This window comes from Myotis lucifugus, unplaced genomic scaffold (genome assembly GCF_000147115.1).
Source record: "Myotis lucifugus unplaced genomic scaffold, Myoluc2.0 scaffold_859, whole genome shotgun sequence".
Classification (NCBI taxonomy): domain Eukaryota; kingdom Metazoa; phylum Chordata; class Mammalia; order Chiroptera; family Vespertilionidae; genus Myotis; species Myotis lucifugus.
In genome coordinates, this window is record NW_005871907.1 from 20,253 (window position 1) to 37,280 (window position 17,028).

The 17,028-nt window shown below is 42.4% G+C and overlaps 1 protein-coding gene across 1 annotated transcript; it reads left to right on the forward strand.

Moving 5' to 3' along the window:
- The first annotated feature begins 4,780 nt into the window (after positions 1–4,780).
- Positions 4,781–13,965, forward strand: LOC102428568 (leukocyte elastase inhibitor-like). Its single transcript, XM_014448547.2, has 7 exons — positions 4,781–4,828; positions 6,014–6,188; positions 8,352–8,489; positions 9,022–9,139; positions 11,633–11,775; positions 11,861–12,028; positions 13,445–13,965. Exons 2-7 carry the CDS (start codon positions 6,021–6,023, stop codon positions 13,850–13,852), a joined length of 1,143 nt encoding a protein of 380 aa, XP_014304033.1. The 5' UTR covers positions 4,781–4,828; positions 6,014–6,020; the 3' UTR covers positions 13,853–13,965.
- Positions 13,966–17,028: the final 3,063 nt, after the last annotated feature.

The following is a 17,028-nucleotide window of genomic DNA, read 5'->3' on the forward strand; positions in this document are numbered from 1 at the left end:
ACAGGGAGAGGGCTGCCTGGCCCTTGCAGCTGTGCTCACTTCACAGAGTGCTGTGTCACAATAAAGCTTCCTTCTTCACTTCACCGAAATCGGACAATCCTGTTGGCGTTGACTTGGCACCAAAGCCCATCAGTTCACACAGGCTACCACTAAAAAATACATATGGAAGGCAGCCAGACTTTGTGAAGTCACAGTTTGGGAGAACTGGTATCCAAATATTTTCAGAATTTTTATATACCAAAACACTGCCTTAGGTTACCTACTAGGTGTACCAGTTAATAATGCAGATTTTTTTCAATAGATGGAGTTACACATATGTTGATATATATGCAATTTGATATGTATGCTCTTTTGTTGTATTGACAGCAAGCTTCAAAACTTCATATGTCAAATTTATTCAAGGTGTTAACATCATAGATATTTTTACATTTAAAAATATCGAATTTCATGCCAAAAAAGAGCATTTGTGGGATGTTTTAATTCAATACTTTATTTTGAAGAAAAAGTTATCATACACTTTGGGAAGCTTATGGTGACAATGTTCCATCTCAAGATACTTGTGAACGCTGGTATAAATGCTTTAAAAGTTATGATTTCAATGTGAAAGACAAGGAACGTTGAGGTCAACCAAAAAAGTTTGAAGACCAACAATTGCAAGCATTATTGAATGAAGATGCATGTCAGACTCAAAACCAACTTGTAGAAAGATTAAACATTGCTCACAAAACAATTTCAAATCATTCACATGCAATGGGAAAGACTTTAAAGAAAGAAAAATGGGTGCTACATCAACTGAACGAAAGACAAATAGAAGCCGAAAAGTCATCAGTAAAAGGTTGCTTCAATAACAAGAAAGTATTTTTTGCATCGAATTGTGACTGGCAATAAAAATTGGATTTATTTTGAGATTCCCAAGTGCACAAAACCATGGGTTGATCCAGGTCAACTATCAACATCAACTGCAAGGCCAAATAGCTGCGGAAAGAAGACAATGCTCTGCTTTTGGTGGGATCAGGAAGGTATGGTGTATTATGAGATTCTAAAACCAAGTGAAACCGTTAATACTGATAGCTACCAACAACAAATAATCAATTTGAACCACACTTTGATCATGAAATGACCAGAATGGGCCAGAAGCCATGCCAAAGTAATTTGCTTCATGATAACGCACCATCACACACTTCAAAACCAGTTAAAGACATGTTAAAAGATCATACCTGGGAAGGATTAACCCACCCACCATATTCACCAGACCTTGCTTCTTCAGATTACCACTTGTTCTGATCCATGGCACATGCACTTTCTGAACAGCACTACAAAACATACGAAGACATGGAAAATTGGGTCTCTGAATGGTTTGCTTCAAAACAAGAAAAGTTCTATTCGGACGGTATCTACAAATTACCTGAAAGATGGGGGAAATGTGTAGCTAGTGATGGACATTACTTTGAATAAAGCAATTTTGATTTTTCTCTTGAAATTATGGTGTTCTTTCTCATTATAAAATCCGCATTATTAACTGGTACAGATCCCTAAAAATCGGAAGCATTCAATACCACACCACATGGGACCTGGGAAGCACCCAGTCTGCCAGGAGGCACACAGGGCCGATGGCGAAGCCTTCTGGAATTCTTGCAGGTAGTAATGGGCAAGGCAGGATACTTTCACTAGGTTTAACTTAGACAGTTTAAATAATTTGGGGTCAGAATCTGGCCACAAAAGCAGTCTCTAGTTTTAGTCAGTTTGGCTCAGTGGATAGAGCATCAGACTGCAGACTGAAGGGTCCCAGGTTCCATCAGGTCAAGGTCAAATACTCAGGTTGCTGGCTCAACCCTCACCAGGGGGCGTGATGGGGGCAGCTGATCCATGATTCTCTCTCATTACTGATGTTTGTATCTCTCTCTCTCCCTCTCCCTTCCTCTCAGAAATCAATAAAAATATATTCTTAAAAATGGAGTACCTAGTGGCTTGGCACTTTTGCAGGCGTAGTTTCAGGTAGGGGGACTATTGGCTTGGCCTGTAAGAGTTTGATAAAGGAGATATTTAAGAGTGTGGTCACTGAATTTATATCAAAGGTACACTCACAGGGGCATAAAGGGGGACATTATCTATCTCCAGGAATTAGCGCTGGAAGAAGCAATCTCTCCATGATCAAGGTCCCGACTACCAGAGCATAAAGATCACAGAAAATAAGAAAATACAGTCAGTACAATCCCCCTTGCTCCCCAAAGAGAACACTCCCCAGACTTCAAACCCTGGGGGTTAATTCTGCCTGTTGTTGAACTTTTATAACCAAACCACACAGCTTTCTGTGTCTGTTCTTTCATTCAACAGTGCAGCTGTGAGAGGCAGCCGTGTTGCTGTGCATTGCTGTAGTTTGCTCATTTTTATTACTGTATATTATTCTTCTGTATTTATAAGTCTGTTCTTCTACTGATGGGCATTTAGGTGGTTTCCAAATGCGGGTCTGGTACAAAGCACGTTGCTATGAACATTCTTGTACATGTCTGCAGGTGCACGTATTCACACACATTTCACTCTGGGGGGACATTCCTGGATGGGAGCTCGGGTAAGCATGTGTTCATTTGGTAGATATACCAAACACCGTCCCTGCCTGAGTGTGCAAGTATCTCTGAGCTTTGATTGTGGCCATTTATATGTTAAATTCACAAGGAGAACACTCCAATGTTATTTGACAGAACAGTTTCTTTGCCTCCACACTAGAGAGTAAATGTATTGCTTGATTGATGTATAATGATTAATTTTCTCTGAACCTTATATACAGTATACACATTGACTCATGAAATGGCTTTCTTTTCTATTTACCCAGATTGCTAACTCCAGGTAAGCACAAATACAACATGGCAGGAGAAAAAGTAAAATTCAGAAAACTTTTTTCTTCAATTAATGTGTCTCAGATTTTAATTTAACAACTTCTCAGACCAGCCTCTCTTTCCTGACTTTCTCACATTGACCTCTTTGAAGAAGCCAGTGAGTGGTGCTCTGGTTCTGTGAGAAATGGTGGAGAGCTTACCAGATCTGATCAAACCACTTGAATTTAGCAATAAGTGGCTTTCAATAGGTGTTGGTTTCTTTTTTTAATAAACTCATTATTAAACTCTTCTTGCTTTTTAAAAAAATCTATGGAGAAAATTTTTGTCACTCACTATTGGACCTTCTTTGACCCTTGACCTTCTTTGACCCTTTTCATGATAAACAAGTTCTCAGAGTAAAAAACAAACAAAAATCTACAATCCCTTTCACACTCTATTATCCATAGTAGAGCGCCTGCACACATACACACACACACACACACACACAAAATGAGACTTTTTCTTTGTTGCTGTTTCATGTAGAGATTTGTAAGAAAACAGGGGACAAGTTTCATGAATGCAGAATTATTTCAGACCATCAACCACTATAAATTTTGGTGAAGTTACATTCCCAGGCATTTAAAGTGGGAAACAAACAAAGAACCCACAGAAATTGTGGTGTAGCCATCACCGTTTGAAGAATACTGGGGTAAATTCATTTTGGTCTCTAAAGATAGTGACATCAAGGTTGTTTGGAACTGGGGACCCTGAGAAAGAGGATTCCTACCAAGAAGGACTCCTGCTGGCTAAATAGACTCAAATTTATGAGACAGACCAGTGCAGCCATTGCTATGGGATGAAGAGGGGAGGGTGCTCACCAGGAGAGCTCTTTAAGAAGAAGACTGCACTGAGCTGCCTGCCTGCACTGTGTTCCTGCATTTGAGCCACCCCTTAGAAAGGAGTCTCGAGAATATATTTCAGTCTTTAAGACTGAGGCTTTCTCCATTCAATTGGAACTATGCACTTCTATCCTTATCAGCATTTTCACTAACCAATCAGAGCAGCTCCATTCTGACCAATCAGGACACTGCTTTTTGGAGCAATGAAACTTTGAGGACTTGGAGTCCTTCTTTGCATGAGGATGGACCAATCAGAGACCAGGGGTGGGGACTTCTCTCTAAGCCAGCTTCTTTCTGGCTCTGGGAGCACACTTTCTATTTTCACTCAAGATTATTTCCTGGAGAAACAGGAAGAGGGAGATGGGAATGGAGCAGGTGGAGCAGACCAGAGCAGAGCAGAGCTGGCTAGCCAGAGAGGGCCACCCTGCCATCTGCTGCTTCATGATAGTAACTGAGCTGTATCACAATTGAACTGTTTGCACTGAATAAAGTTTCCTTCTTCACTGCACCCAAATTGGGGATTCCTGGTGACATTGCACTGGCGCCAATGACCATCAGCTGACAGGACTGTTTTATCTTATACTGGAGGTCCCTCTGCACCCCACAAAACAAAAACAAAAACACAGGAAAACAAAACCATTTTGGAGCATATAAATAAGATTCAGAGGGGCTAGTTTACCCTGTAAGAGGTGATACATTATGTCACCTCAGTGACTCAAACTTAGGCAAGAACTAGGCCATCAGGTCCTTGCCAGACATCTGAGTTCGCCCAGACTCAAAAAGGTGCTCATCTCCTGAGTAATCCCCCTTCATCTAGGATTCTACTGCCAGTGCCCAGACTCCTGCTGTGCGGGCCCTGCTGCCCCACCTATTCCTTCTGCAGCTCTGCCAGAGCACCCTGCCTCAGCCCCACCCTTCTCTCCCCCTAAACCCCACCCCTTTCCTCCTCCTGCAGGCCAATAGCTGCACCAACCTCAGGGATGTGTTTGCACTGCAGGCATCATCAGATCCTGAGCCCCTCCCAGGCTGCACCCATCTCAGGGACTATATAAGGGGGGTGCTTGAGGCTGCAGCATCTTCAGATCCACAGCCCCTCCCAGGAGCAGCCAGCAAAGGGTGAGATCTGGGCACCAGGCCCATTAGGGAAGTGGGACTGAACCAGTGGGCTGCCCAGGGCTGGGATCTGCCAGCTGTCTACTTCTGGCTCCACCCTGGCCATCAGTGGCCTGGGTACCAGCACCCCTGTCCTTTCCCTGGGATGGCTGCCTGCACCTCTGGGATTGCTACCTACACTGCTCATCTGAGTGGGAGCAACACTGGAAAAATCCTCCACCCAACACCCTAATGCGAGGGGGGCAGGGCGAGAGGGCCAGCTGGCCTGTGATGGACTGGACTAGTCCTTTGGCCTGAAGCCAGAACCAAGCCTGAGATCATAATATTTTTATTCCTTTCTCAACTCCCTGCCTCCCTGAGCAGTTTGTGACAGTTTTTAGGCAGCCCAGGGGGGTATAGCTTTTCAATGCTGAAGAGGGAGGGAGGAAGGGAGGAGGGAGGGAGGGAGGGAGGGTGGGAGGGAGGAAAAGATCCAGGGGAGGTGAATGTGATCCTAGAGGTTACTTTCCAGTAACAACAGTAATAATTCAATGTATTACTGACAGGGAAGCAGCTAGCACCACTATTATTCTTCCTTGCCCATCTCTGTGGAAACAAGCTCTGAGAGGAGTCAGGATTGGTAAGCTGGCTTCTGAGCTGAGGTGGAGGGCGAGTCACCTGCACCTGAGGGGTGGGTGTCAGAGAGAATGCTTGTCCCCTGCTCCTGGTGGGCTGCACCCCAATGCTAAGGCCTGTGCTGGGTTTTCAAATTTTCACATCCTACACCAGCCTCAGGACTTGGGACACTTCACCTCTCTAAACGTTAGACACTGAATGTTGAAAATGAAGAAAATCGATGACTTTGCTGAAATTTGCTTTAATGCAGAGTAGCTAGCTATGATTTTCTAATAGAAAATTATCATTTCAGGTAAAGGGTGAGAACTGTGTGTGCTCCCCAACTGAGTAGGAAAGGCCCAGTGCTGGCTGCTTAGTCTGCAAGTCAGAGCCCTCTTGGCTCCCAGGGTCCTGGTCCTGGGTCGCTGATGGATCCTTGTCCAGTATCTACCTGAGTGCTCATGAGACAGTGCTCTTGTCCTCCTGAGAAAAGTAAAGGAAGTACAAGTTTCTGGGTGTTTCAGGGCGAGGGAGACGTGGAGAAATGTCATTGCCATATTTGCTGGTGTGCTAGGCCTCTGTCCTGTGTTGTAGCCTCACCATGGAGCAGCTGAGCTTGGCCAACACCCGGTTCGCAGTGGACCTCTTCCGCACCCTGAAGGACAACAACCCCTCTGGGAACATCTTCATCTCCCCCATGAGCATTTCCTCAGCGCTGGCCATGGTCTTTCTGGGGGCCAGAGGCACAACCGAGGCACAGATGTCCAAGGTCAGCAGAAACTAACAAAAGGAGTCTGGGTTCCCTGCAAGTCCCAGCTAAAAAGTTGTGCCTTTGAGCTCTTACAGGGTGTTTTAAACACTGTGCTTGTGTGTTCCACATCTACACCCGATGAGGCCAGGCTTTCAGAAAATCCCTAAGAACAGTTCATTTATATGGAGGCTGTCACTCATGATGAGTTTTTACTGAGCACCTACTATGTGCCAGGCACTGCTATTTGTCTGGCTGAGGATACAGCAGTGAAGAAAGCTATGAAAGCCCTAATTCTCTTGCCATCTGCAAATCTTTGAAGGCTCCTCTCACTTCAGATTTTTCAGTTTTTGCTTTGCATGTAACCCGCTCCTCATTAATAGATGCCTGCAATGTAATGTTACCTTTCAGCACAGAATAACACAGGTTATGGAGGAAGTTGGTGGTGTTGCCTTTTTGAGGGAACAGGAGATCATGCGGTTATATTGTGGAGACCTAGTCATGTGCCTGGCATAAATGCCTGTGTGGGTAGGGGGGCCTGAAGCAGAGGAAAAAAGTGAGGTGTGGTGGCTGTAGGGACAGGGCCAAGCCCTGGGTGGTATGGCAGGTCCCTGTTACAGGGAGAAGAAGCAGTAATGCCTGGCCTTCCACCTGGCCTTCATGGGTGTGGGGTGCACCACTGTGCTGTGTGGTCTTTGCTGAATTCTTAGAGGGGAACTCCCGCTCTCCTTGACATAAGGGAAAGTTTACAAGGTGCCAGTTACTGGGGAAGGTCCTGCTTTGGATTCAAGTTTATCCATCTGTTCTAGCTGCAAATATTTTATTTCCACACTAGAGCCCGGTGCACAAAACTTGTGCACTGGGGGGTTGTAGGGTGGGGTTTTTCCCTCAGCCCAGCCTGCATCCTCTCCAATCAGGGACCCCTCAGGGAATGTCCAAATCCTGGGTTAGGCAGAATCCCACAGGGAAAATTCCTCTTACAATTGGAGACTGCTGCCTCCAAACCGCTAGCCTTCCTTCCTGCCTGATTTCCTCTAACAGCTTCTGCCTCCCAGACTTATCGATTCCTAACTGCTTCCCAGCCAGCCTGATTGCCCCGCTTTTCCTTCCCTTGTGGGCTCAATCGCCCTTAACTGCCCTCCTGCTCAGGCCTGGTCTCTCCCCAACTGCCCTCCCCTGCTGACCTGGTCGCCCCTAACTCCCCTCCCCTGCCAGTCGTATCATTCTCAACTTCCCTACCCTGCTGGCCAGTACGGCTCCAACTACCCTCCCTTGCAGGCCATCTTGTGACAACATGGGCATAACAATCTTGTGACTACTTGGGTGTGGCCATCTTGTGACCACATGGGGGCAGGCATCTTGTGCGAGGACATGATGGTCAATTTTCATACTACCTTTGTATTATATTGAATTTTATGAAAATCCAATGGTCTTTACAGCTGCAGACATGAAAGCATTTTTATATTTCAAAACCCACTTTTAATTTTATCCCCTGGTAAGAATAGTTAGTAGCTTCCTGCAGGATAAAGTCAGCTTCTATTTTGACGTTTATCAGGGGACTGTATTACCTCAGCAAAAAGTCGTTTTAACTTTTCCCCTGTTTTTCTATTAAAGCAGATCTATCATAGTAACTGTGCAAACATTCCATATCTTGGTGTGTAAGTGGACTTTCTACATTGTGTAGGTTTATTCTTTTTGTGTTGAAATAAGGATTTAGGAGTTATTTATAAGTTACTGATGCTGATAGTATGATTTAAAAAACCCCTCAATTCTGTAATATCTTTGTGCTCCCACATAGGGGATGATTCTTAATTTTACTGTTAATTTCTGAGAACTTTCAGTAAAACTCTATTTGATACAGAATTTATATATGAAGATACAAGTTATGATTTTTTTCTGGAGAAAAAGCTGACTTAGATAAATATTTTACCTATTAACCACTTAAATTCATGGGACTATAATTATAAAAATGCTATAAAAAGAGCTTCTAATGTAATTATGTCTCAAAAAGCTATTAATTTTAGATTCTCTATTCTTTTGTTCTTTAATGAAAGTTTAATAAAAAATTGGGCTGGGGATTATTGATAATTAATAATAAAAGCATTAACTTATTTGATAGAAGCAAATGTCAAGGAATCTGTTTCAAAATAAATGGCTATAGAAGGAATGTTTTCTCTATTTTAGACTCTTCACTTCGATGCAGTTAAGGAGATTCATTCAAGTTTTCAGAGTCTGAATGCTGATATCAACAAGCGTGGAGCTCCCTATATTCTGAAACTAGCTAATAGGTTATATGGAGAGAAAACCTATGAGTTCCTCCCGGTGAGTACTTTACAATTACATGCTAAAACTCACGAAACAGTGCAGACATTTTCCAGCACAGTCAAGTCACAGATGTCAGTTTTTACTTATATACATTCCGAAATAAAATACAGAATTTTAACATATGGCAGTATCCCCATTAAAGATTTGATTTCATTTATAATCTTCACAGGAAAACACTGACCCTGGCTGTGTTACTAAAGCAAGAGTAAATTCCATAATTCACTTCCAAGAACAACCAGTGTACACTTATTATGTAAATGTTAGCCAAAGATCAGAAAAGAATTGGTAAATTTTATGTGACACCAAAACTACTGAACTGTACACTTAAAATGATTAAGATGGTAAATTTAGTATTATTTGTTTTTTACCATAATGCAAAAAGTATAAGGGTTAGAATTTTTCTGTTACAATGAAATATATGTCTGTTATGACAATTTCTACTGCTTTTGAGGATTTTAGAAAACCATCTCTGTATTTAGTAGGACTTAATTGTGTTTTGGGTTTATTTTACCATTTTTGTCTTAAACAGGAGTTTTTAGCTTCAACCCAGGAAATGTATGGTGCTGAACTGGCCAGTGTAGATTTTCAGCGAGCCTCTGAAGATGCAAGAAAGCTGATAAACGAGTGGGTCAAAGGGCAGACTGAAGGTAAGAGAGTGGGCCGAATGTAGGCATTCATTACACACTGGCCGATCTTTTCCCCCTTCCACTTTCCAAGCCTGCAGATGATTCCCTGCCCTTTTCCTCTGCCCTCACCCTCTTACTGGGGCTAAACTCTGCCAGTGCCCAGTGCCAGACAGCTCTTTTCTTTTTAGAATATATTTTATTGATTTTTTACAGAGAGGAAGGGAGAGGGATAGAGAGGTAGAAACATTGATGAGACAGAAACATCGATCAGCTGCCTCCTGCACTACCTCCTACTGGGGATGTGCCCCCAACCAAGGTACATATCCTTGACGGGAATCGAACCTGGGACCTTTCAGTCTGCAGGCAGATGCTCTATCCACTGAGCCAAACCAGTTAGGGCATCCCAGACAGCTTTTAAATGTGAAATTCCTCAAAGTGGACACTTCAAAAGGCTTTCACTGAAGTAGCTGAATATCTGCCCCATAAATTCACAAAGCCACATTTTAAAATTAAAAGTAACATTGAATGTAGGATAAAAAAGATAAAGTTTTGAGGAAAATCCATCCTGGCCCAGATTATGGAAAAGAATCCTATATAATAAAAGTCTAATATGCTAAGTGTCAGGTAATCTGGTCGTTTGTCTGTTCAAACAATCTGAGGGCAATATACTAATGATATGCTAAGGCAACTCAACCGCTTGCTATGACGTGCACTGTTCACCAGGGGGAAGACTGTCAACGGGTCAACCAGTCGCTATGATGTGCACTGCCCATCAGGGGATAGACACTCCGACCAGTAGGTTAGCTTGCTCCTGGGGTCTGGCCAATCGGGACAGAGTGAGATGGGCCAGACATGTCCTTGCACCCTCTCACAGTCCCTTCCCAGCTGGCCAACCTCCCACATCACTCCTGGCCACAATCATGCACCTGTGGGGGCCCTTCCCCTGGCCTACATGCTCTTACAATCTGGGACCACTCAGAGAATGTCGGAGAGCCACTTTAGGCCCGACGTTGCTCAACCCAGCAGCTTCCCCTTAGTGTCCAGTGCACTCCAACAGGGGGAATGCCACTCAGCCAGAATCCGCGCTCACAGCTGGCAAGCACAGCAGTGGTAGTGGGAGCCTTTCCCGCCTCATCAGCAGTGCTAGGGATGTCCCAATGATGACTTAGGCCTGTTCCCCACCGAAGGTCAGTGGTCTCTAAGCCACCAGTCAGACATAACCTGAGGGCTCTCAGACTACCAGATGGTGCAGGCTAGGCTGAGGGCTCCCCACCCCCCACCAAGTGCACAAATTTCATGCACTGGACCTCTAGTCTATAATTATAAAAGCATAATATGTAATTAGACTGGACACCTTCTAGACGACCTTCAGGATGAAGCCGTGGTGGCGGAGGCTGAGCCCCTGGCACAAAGTTCATGCATCGGGCCTCTAATATTCTCATACTTGTGACACAAACTGCTGTGGCCATAAGTATTTTGGCAAATGTCTTGTCCAAGCTGTCAGGGATGGCTCCATCTCATCTGTTTCTCCACCACCACTCTCTCTAACCTTGTCTAGGTCTGAAACAAGGCACCTACCCAACACCTGTCTCCCATCCAAGGCATTCTTCATGGCCATGCCGCAGTCACAAGGGAACTACTGTTTCAGAAAACTAACTGTCCTAGCCTTCAGATATCTGTTAAAATATTTTCTATGAGAGCAGCTTCCACTTGTAGGCTTTGAAGAAGTGACTTATTTAACAACAAGAAGCCCGGTGTATGAAATAGGTGCATGGGGTAGGGTCCCTCAGCCTGGCCTGTACCATCTTCAATCCAGGACCCCTCGGGGGATATCCAACTGCTGATTTAGGCCAGATCCCTGCAGCATTCGGATATCCTTCTTGAAATCCGGGACTACTGGCTCCTAACTGCTGACCTGCCTGCTGACCTGATCGCCCTAACTACTGTTCCCTGCCACCTCATCCCCCTAACTGCTCTCCCCTGCTGGCCTGATCCCCATAACTCTTCTCCCCTGCTGGCAAAATCCCCCTAAATTCTCTCCCCTGCCATCCTGAGCCCACTAACTGCTCTCCCCTTTTTTCCTGATCGCCTAACTGCTCTCCTCTGCTTGCCTGATCACAACTAACTGCCTCTGCCTCAGCCCCACCACCATGGTTTTGTAGCAAAGAACGTCCGCAAGGTCATCTGGAAGATATTCGGTCTAATTAGCTTATTACCCTTTTATTAGTATAGATCATTTTCATGAAAAAAAATTTTTTATGCCTGCCAAAGAATAGCCATTCACAAAAGAAGTCTCATTGTTTCTCATGCAATGCAGAAAAGATTGTCCTGTTTTTAGCGTTTAAACCCTTTAGTTGGTTTATTTACAATCAAAACATACTGGTAGGGCTTCCCTAACTTAACACATTAATGGGTATTAAATAAAAAGTATGAATTTGTGTTGCATTTAAATGCAGTTCAAGAATAGGATACAAATATGTGAATTTAAAGAAAAAACTTACCTTATTTCTTTAGGGAAAATTCCAGAATTGTTGGCTGCAGGCATGGTTGATAATATGACCAAACTTGTGCTAGTTAATGCCATCTATTTCAATGGAAACTGGCAGGAGAAATTCAGTAAAACGGCCACAACCAATACACTGTTCAGATTGAATAAGGTGAGGTGATGTAAGTATAAAATTCTCTTTGCTCTAAGAGAATGCAGATAATAATGTGAGTGACTTGGTTTTTTCAACTGTTCAGAAAGACACAAAAACAGTGAATATGATGTATCAGAAAAGCACATTTCCATTTGGCTACATCGAGGACCTTAAGTGCCTGGTGCTGGAGCTGCCTTACAAAGGCTGGGACCTCAGCATGGTCATCCTGCTGCCAGATGACATCGAGGATGATGCTACAGGTCTGAAGAAGGTAACGGGTCCCACGCCCATGCTTCATGTTTCCTTCTAACAGATCGGTTCAGAGAGTGTGTATGTTCTGTGGCAGTAGGTCATCAATGTTTGCTACTCTGAAGCCCTAAGATTAACTTTGCAGGGACTGTCAGTGAACAGTTGTGGTGGGTACATAAGAGTCTATATTTAATTTAACATGTCAGTGGCAGCTCACAGGAATTTTCTTAAATAAACTTTAGGGAAAAGTGCAGTAAAACTAGAATTGTTTTATTGAAACAAATTTATTAAAATTAAAAATCTCAAAACATTTATACTGGGTAGCTTCACCTTGTACAATGAGATCCCATTATTACACTGCTCCTTCTCATCACAATTCATATAGATTGTGAATTAAATTTCTCACAGCTACGTGGTAGAAAAGACCCATATGACACACTAGCTTGAAAGTTAAGCCTATTTACTCAAAGGAACTTTGGTTAAAGGCAAAGACATTTCTTTTCATGCTAGGACTAGGCAAAACTGTGAAGATTATTGTTTTCTTTAGTGTCTCTAGCCTGCTGTGTGGTTTATCTCTACCCTCTCCCTAACCAAACTTGTTATCAGGAAGAGGTCCAATATTAATTATTGACATGTATAAAGTATGTAATAAAATCAGTATGTTCCTTCTTTTAATTTTATTTTCATTTTTGTCTCTTCTCTGATTATAAAGAGAAATTCTCCAGCCTCATAAAAGAGATAATTTGCATCAGTAGAACAAGGGGAATGATGGGTCCATTCTAGTCCAATAGTAGTAGTAATAGGGTAATGATAATAGCTGACAATCTTGTGGCACTTACTAGTACTGTGTGCCAAGTGCTTTGCATACATTAAGTCATTTAATGCTCACAACAATGCTATAAGGTAGATACTATTATTAACCCTCTCCCAATTTTAGATGAGGAACTAGTCCCTTTTCTTTTTTTACCCACAAGCTAAATCTATTAGAGATTACTTCAGCACAGTGAGTTCACAGATAACCACAGTGATCAGTAGGGTTCAGAATACAAGAAATAGAAGAAAACTTTTGAATTTTACCTTGCATCAATCAACCAGTTAAAGCTTTAACAGCCATCATGGCCTATCACAGTAATCCAGGTTGGTAGGGGTTTAAAAAAGCCTGGGTGGGTGTATGGTTGGGTGGATGGATGGGTAGTTGAAGCCTCTGATATCCAAAGTCCCTGTTACTTGGGCACTAGATGGCTTGGACCACAGCTCTGTTCTATTCTCACCAATTGCTGGAAAGAAATGAAATCCTCCAAATGGAATCTATTTTGGCACAAAACATGAAGGAAACTGGTTAGGGACTGATAAGATGAATCCATTCATGTAAATAATGTGTATTGCCTTGCTTACTTGGAAGAGTTCTCACTTCTTCTTTTGCCCTTTCTCATTTCAGATCGAAGAACAATTGACCCTGGAAAAACTGCATGAGTGGACCAAACCTGAGAATCTGCGTTCCATTAAAGTCAACGTCCACCTGCCCAGGTTCAAGGTGGAAGAGAGCTACAACCTCAACTCTCACCTGAAAAGCCTGGGTATAGAGGATCTCTTTGATAGCACGGCTGATCTGTCTGGCATGTCAAGAGCCAGAGATCTTTTTATATCAAAAATTATCCACAAGTCATTTGTGGAAGTTAATGAGGAAGGCACAGAGGCAGCGGCGGCTACCGAAGAAGAAATTTCAGTGGGTTGTGCGCTTATGCCAAAAACTGAAAATTTTGTGGCCGACCATCCATTCATTTTTTTCATTCGACACAATCCCTCAACTAACATCCTGTTCTTAGGCAGACTTTCTTCCCCTTAGAAACCCAAGGTCAAGCTCAGAGCTGTCACTGGCCCTTTCAAAAATATATGAAAATTATATATCTTCTACAATAAATCTACCACCCCCCAAAAAATCTGTAACTTCCTTTCTAATGTCAACTCTGTTGGCTGCTTACACCCATTAACTTTGGCATAGGTATCTGTTTTCCTTTCTTTATATGGAAAAATTGAGTGATGGCTTTTGAATGCACCAAGCAGATATGTAGACTCTTGACAGTGTAGTAAACAAAGAAACTAGTGTACTATATTGAAAGCCAAGAGAAAAATTACAGTACTGTAATTTGTTTCACAGATAGACTTCTGGAAGCTATGATAGAGAGACAGTCATTGTTGAAGGGAGGCTTAAAAACAGACATTCAAGTGAAATATAGGAGAGCAGCCCAATTAAGGGTTGGATTATGAAGATAAATTTGACTTGGCCCATGTTTCTGACCCTTTGTTTCACAGGATTAGTATTCTAGTATAGTTCCTCTGACTTCAAACAATTAAAGAGCTTATTATCTTTTATCTACCTGGTTTGTAGTTTGTTTGGGGTCACAAGGAGTGAAGAAGTAAGTGTCTTACCTTAAAAGATGCCATGAAACTACAACAGAGAAGTGAAGTAGGAGAGACTGTTAAGCTAGGTGGGGGTGCAAAGATCACACTGTTACCAGCTTCTTGTGTGTTTTCTGATAAAAGCTCTTGATTTCCATCATCTAGTCCAGATACTGATAGCAATGGGATGGCTTTATGCAATGCTGGGTGGGGGAGGGGCTCTGTGATCAATATAAACCTTAGTCAAATGCACTCCTTGGAATGGGGCTTGAAATGCTGCATTTTCTTGCTCCCACAAAGCTGGTGGGCTGGCTAATAACGTTTCCTAAGATTCTGCTAGCCAGACTGATCTCATTCCTCTTCTTGTTTCTATCTGATCTCAGAAAAGACAGGACTAATGGGGTTCTTGGACTGACAATACTGACATCCATGATGATAGTCAGTGACTCCATGAAAGAAAAAGAAGATTTTAGCAGATCTGTTGGCAAGCTTTCTTTCCTTTTTTCCTTTAATATGCTTACTGGCAGCTTCAATTTTGAAGGTTCTCTTATGTATAGGAAAAACAAGAAAAGCAAGTCACTGCATTATTTAATAGTTCTCTTAGGGATCTTATGCTAAAATCTACACAGTGATTTAGAGTAAATTGTGCTAATCAGGTAGAAACCAAACTGCAGGGCCCCATGCTACTCTGCTCAAATCCTTTTTATATATAAGGGTGCAGGCTCATGGACTACAAATAAATTATTGAAGGTTAAAACAAGTAGTAAATTTCAGAGCAGAAACTAGAATTCAATAAATATTTTACTTGGAGAACATCTAATTCTTTACTGCAATGTGAACTAGGTAACTCAGACCTTTTAACACAACCAAAAAACCAAACCAAGCAACCCTGAGCCCAAAGGCAAGGGAGCTGCCATGATTATGAAGTACTCAGCAATCCTGGGTAAATTGGTGACTATGGAAACTGGGGTCATTTCCCAATCCAACTGAGGTAATAGGGCATGAAGCAGGGATTATGATGATGTTCACAGTCAGGCAGGCAGAATTTTGTGCTGTCAATTATGGGGGCCCAATTGTGACCCTGTGATTTCACATGGCAACATTAGAACTACACTCTAGGAATATGACTGCAGCAGCTCAGAATGCAGCTCTGATGTAAGTCCTTGGACAGTCCCCCCAATTCCAGTAACTGGGATAGGATTCCATCTATTCTGGTTTGCTACTATCCACAGGCATATGGAAGAAGCAAACAAAAATCATCCCAGGGGAAGATCACTCATAAACCTCAAATCCTACATAATGAAAGTCAAATATGCAAATTGTCCCCTCTAGAGGTAGTTCAGGACTGGGAGTTCAACAGGGAGACCAGGAGTTTGACCACTCACTATGGCGTGTGCTTACCACCAGGGGGCGGCATGGAACATGGTGGGCGTTGGCCATGTGGTGTTGGCAGCAGGCAGCAGTGGAGGGGCTGCTGCCCCAATGGGCTCCAACTCGAGAAAGAGCAGGACCATGGTGGGATGGTAGAGCATTGAGTGGGCAGCACCAGTCCAAGGCTGATGTGACCAGTTGAGGTGGGGGACAAAGGGGCGCTGCCCAGCTCCCAAGTGCTGAGGGTGAAAGGCCAAATAGCAATATTAAAGTATTTCTTCTAATTATTTCCCTTTCAATGTGCACAAATCTGTGCACGGGGCCGCTGGTTATTTTCATAGTCAGCTTTTCTAAGTACCCTATTTCACACATAATCAAAGATAAGTGGGATGGGTGAGTAGCTATGACAACATGAAAAAAAATCAGCAGGAAAAAACAGATAATGCAAACAAGTTCAGAAGCTCTAAATATTGCAATAATCACACACAAATTATAAAACAACACTTTTTTAACAGGTTGATAAAAACCAAGGTTAACCATCTCAGCAGATAACTAAAAATTTAAAATATACTGCATTTTTGAGTAAAAATGAAATAGAGCCCAGCCAGGTATGTCTCAGTGATTGAGCACTGACCTATGAACCAGGAGGTCAGGGTTTGATTCCCAGTCAGGGCACATGCCTGGGTTATGGGCTCGACCCCCTGTTGAGGGTGTGCAGAAGGCAGCCAATCAATGATTCTCTCTCATCATTGATGTTTCTATTTCTCTCTCCCTCTCTCACTCTTTCTGAAATTATTTTAAAAATATTTCTTTAAAAAAGATCAGAAATAAAATCGAACTATATAACTCAAAAATATAATACAGGAAAAACTAAATAGATAAATTTATCAAAAATTTAAATAGAAAAAAGTGAATTGTCAGACCAGAAAAAATTACCCATAATTTCTTCTAGAAAAGACAACTATAATGAATAAAGCCAAGAAGGACAATAGAATGGAAAATATAAAAGGAAGGATAAGAATAGTTAAAATAGTCAGTAAGAAGATGTTTAACAGGAAAAGATAAGGAGACAATATGGCACAGAATAGTATATAAAGATCTAATATTCAAAATGTGTATTCTAAAACTTATTTGTTAAAACATCAATTCACAGATTTTAGAAATCTTACTCAACCACCAAGCAGAATACTACAACGAAATCCATCTCTACTCACATTCCAATGAAATTTCAGAAAACCAAAGAGATGATCA

Excerpts from the sequence above, each read along its gene's own strand:
- LOC102428568 (XM_014448547.2), top strand. The coding sequence starts at position 6,021 with ATGGAGCAGCTGAGCTTGGCCAACACCCGGTTCGCAGTGGACCTCTTC. Across the intron at positions 8,490-9,021 it reads AAACCTATGAGTTCCTCCCG|GAGTTTTTAGCTTCAACCCA; the intron begins GTGAGTACTTTA and ends TGTCTTAAACAG. Across the intron at positions 12,029-13,444 it reads ATGCTACAGGTCTGAAGAAG|ATCGAAGAACAATTGACCCT; the intron begins GTAACGGGTCCC and ends TTCTCATTTCAG.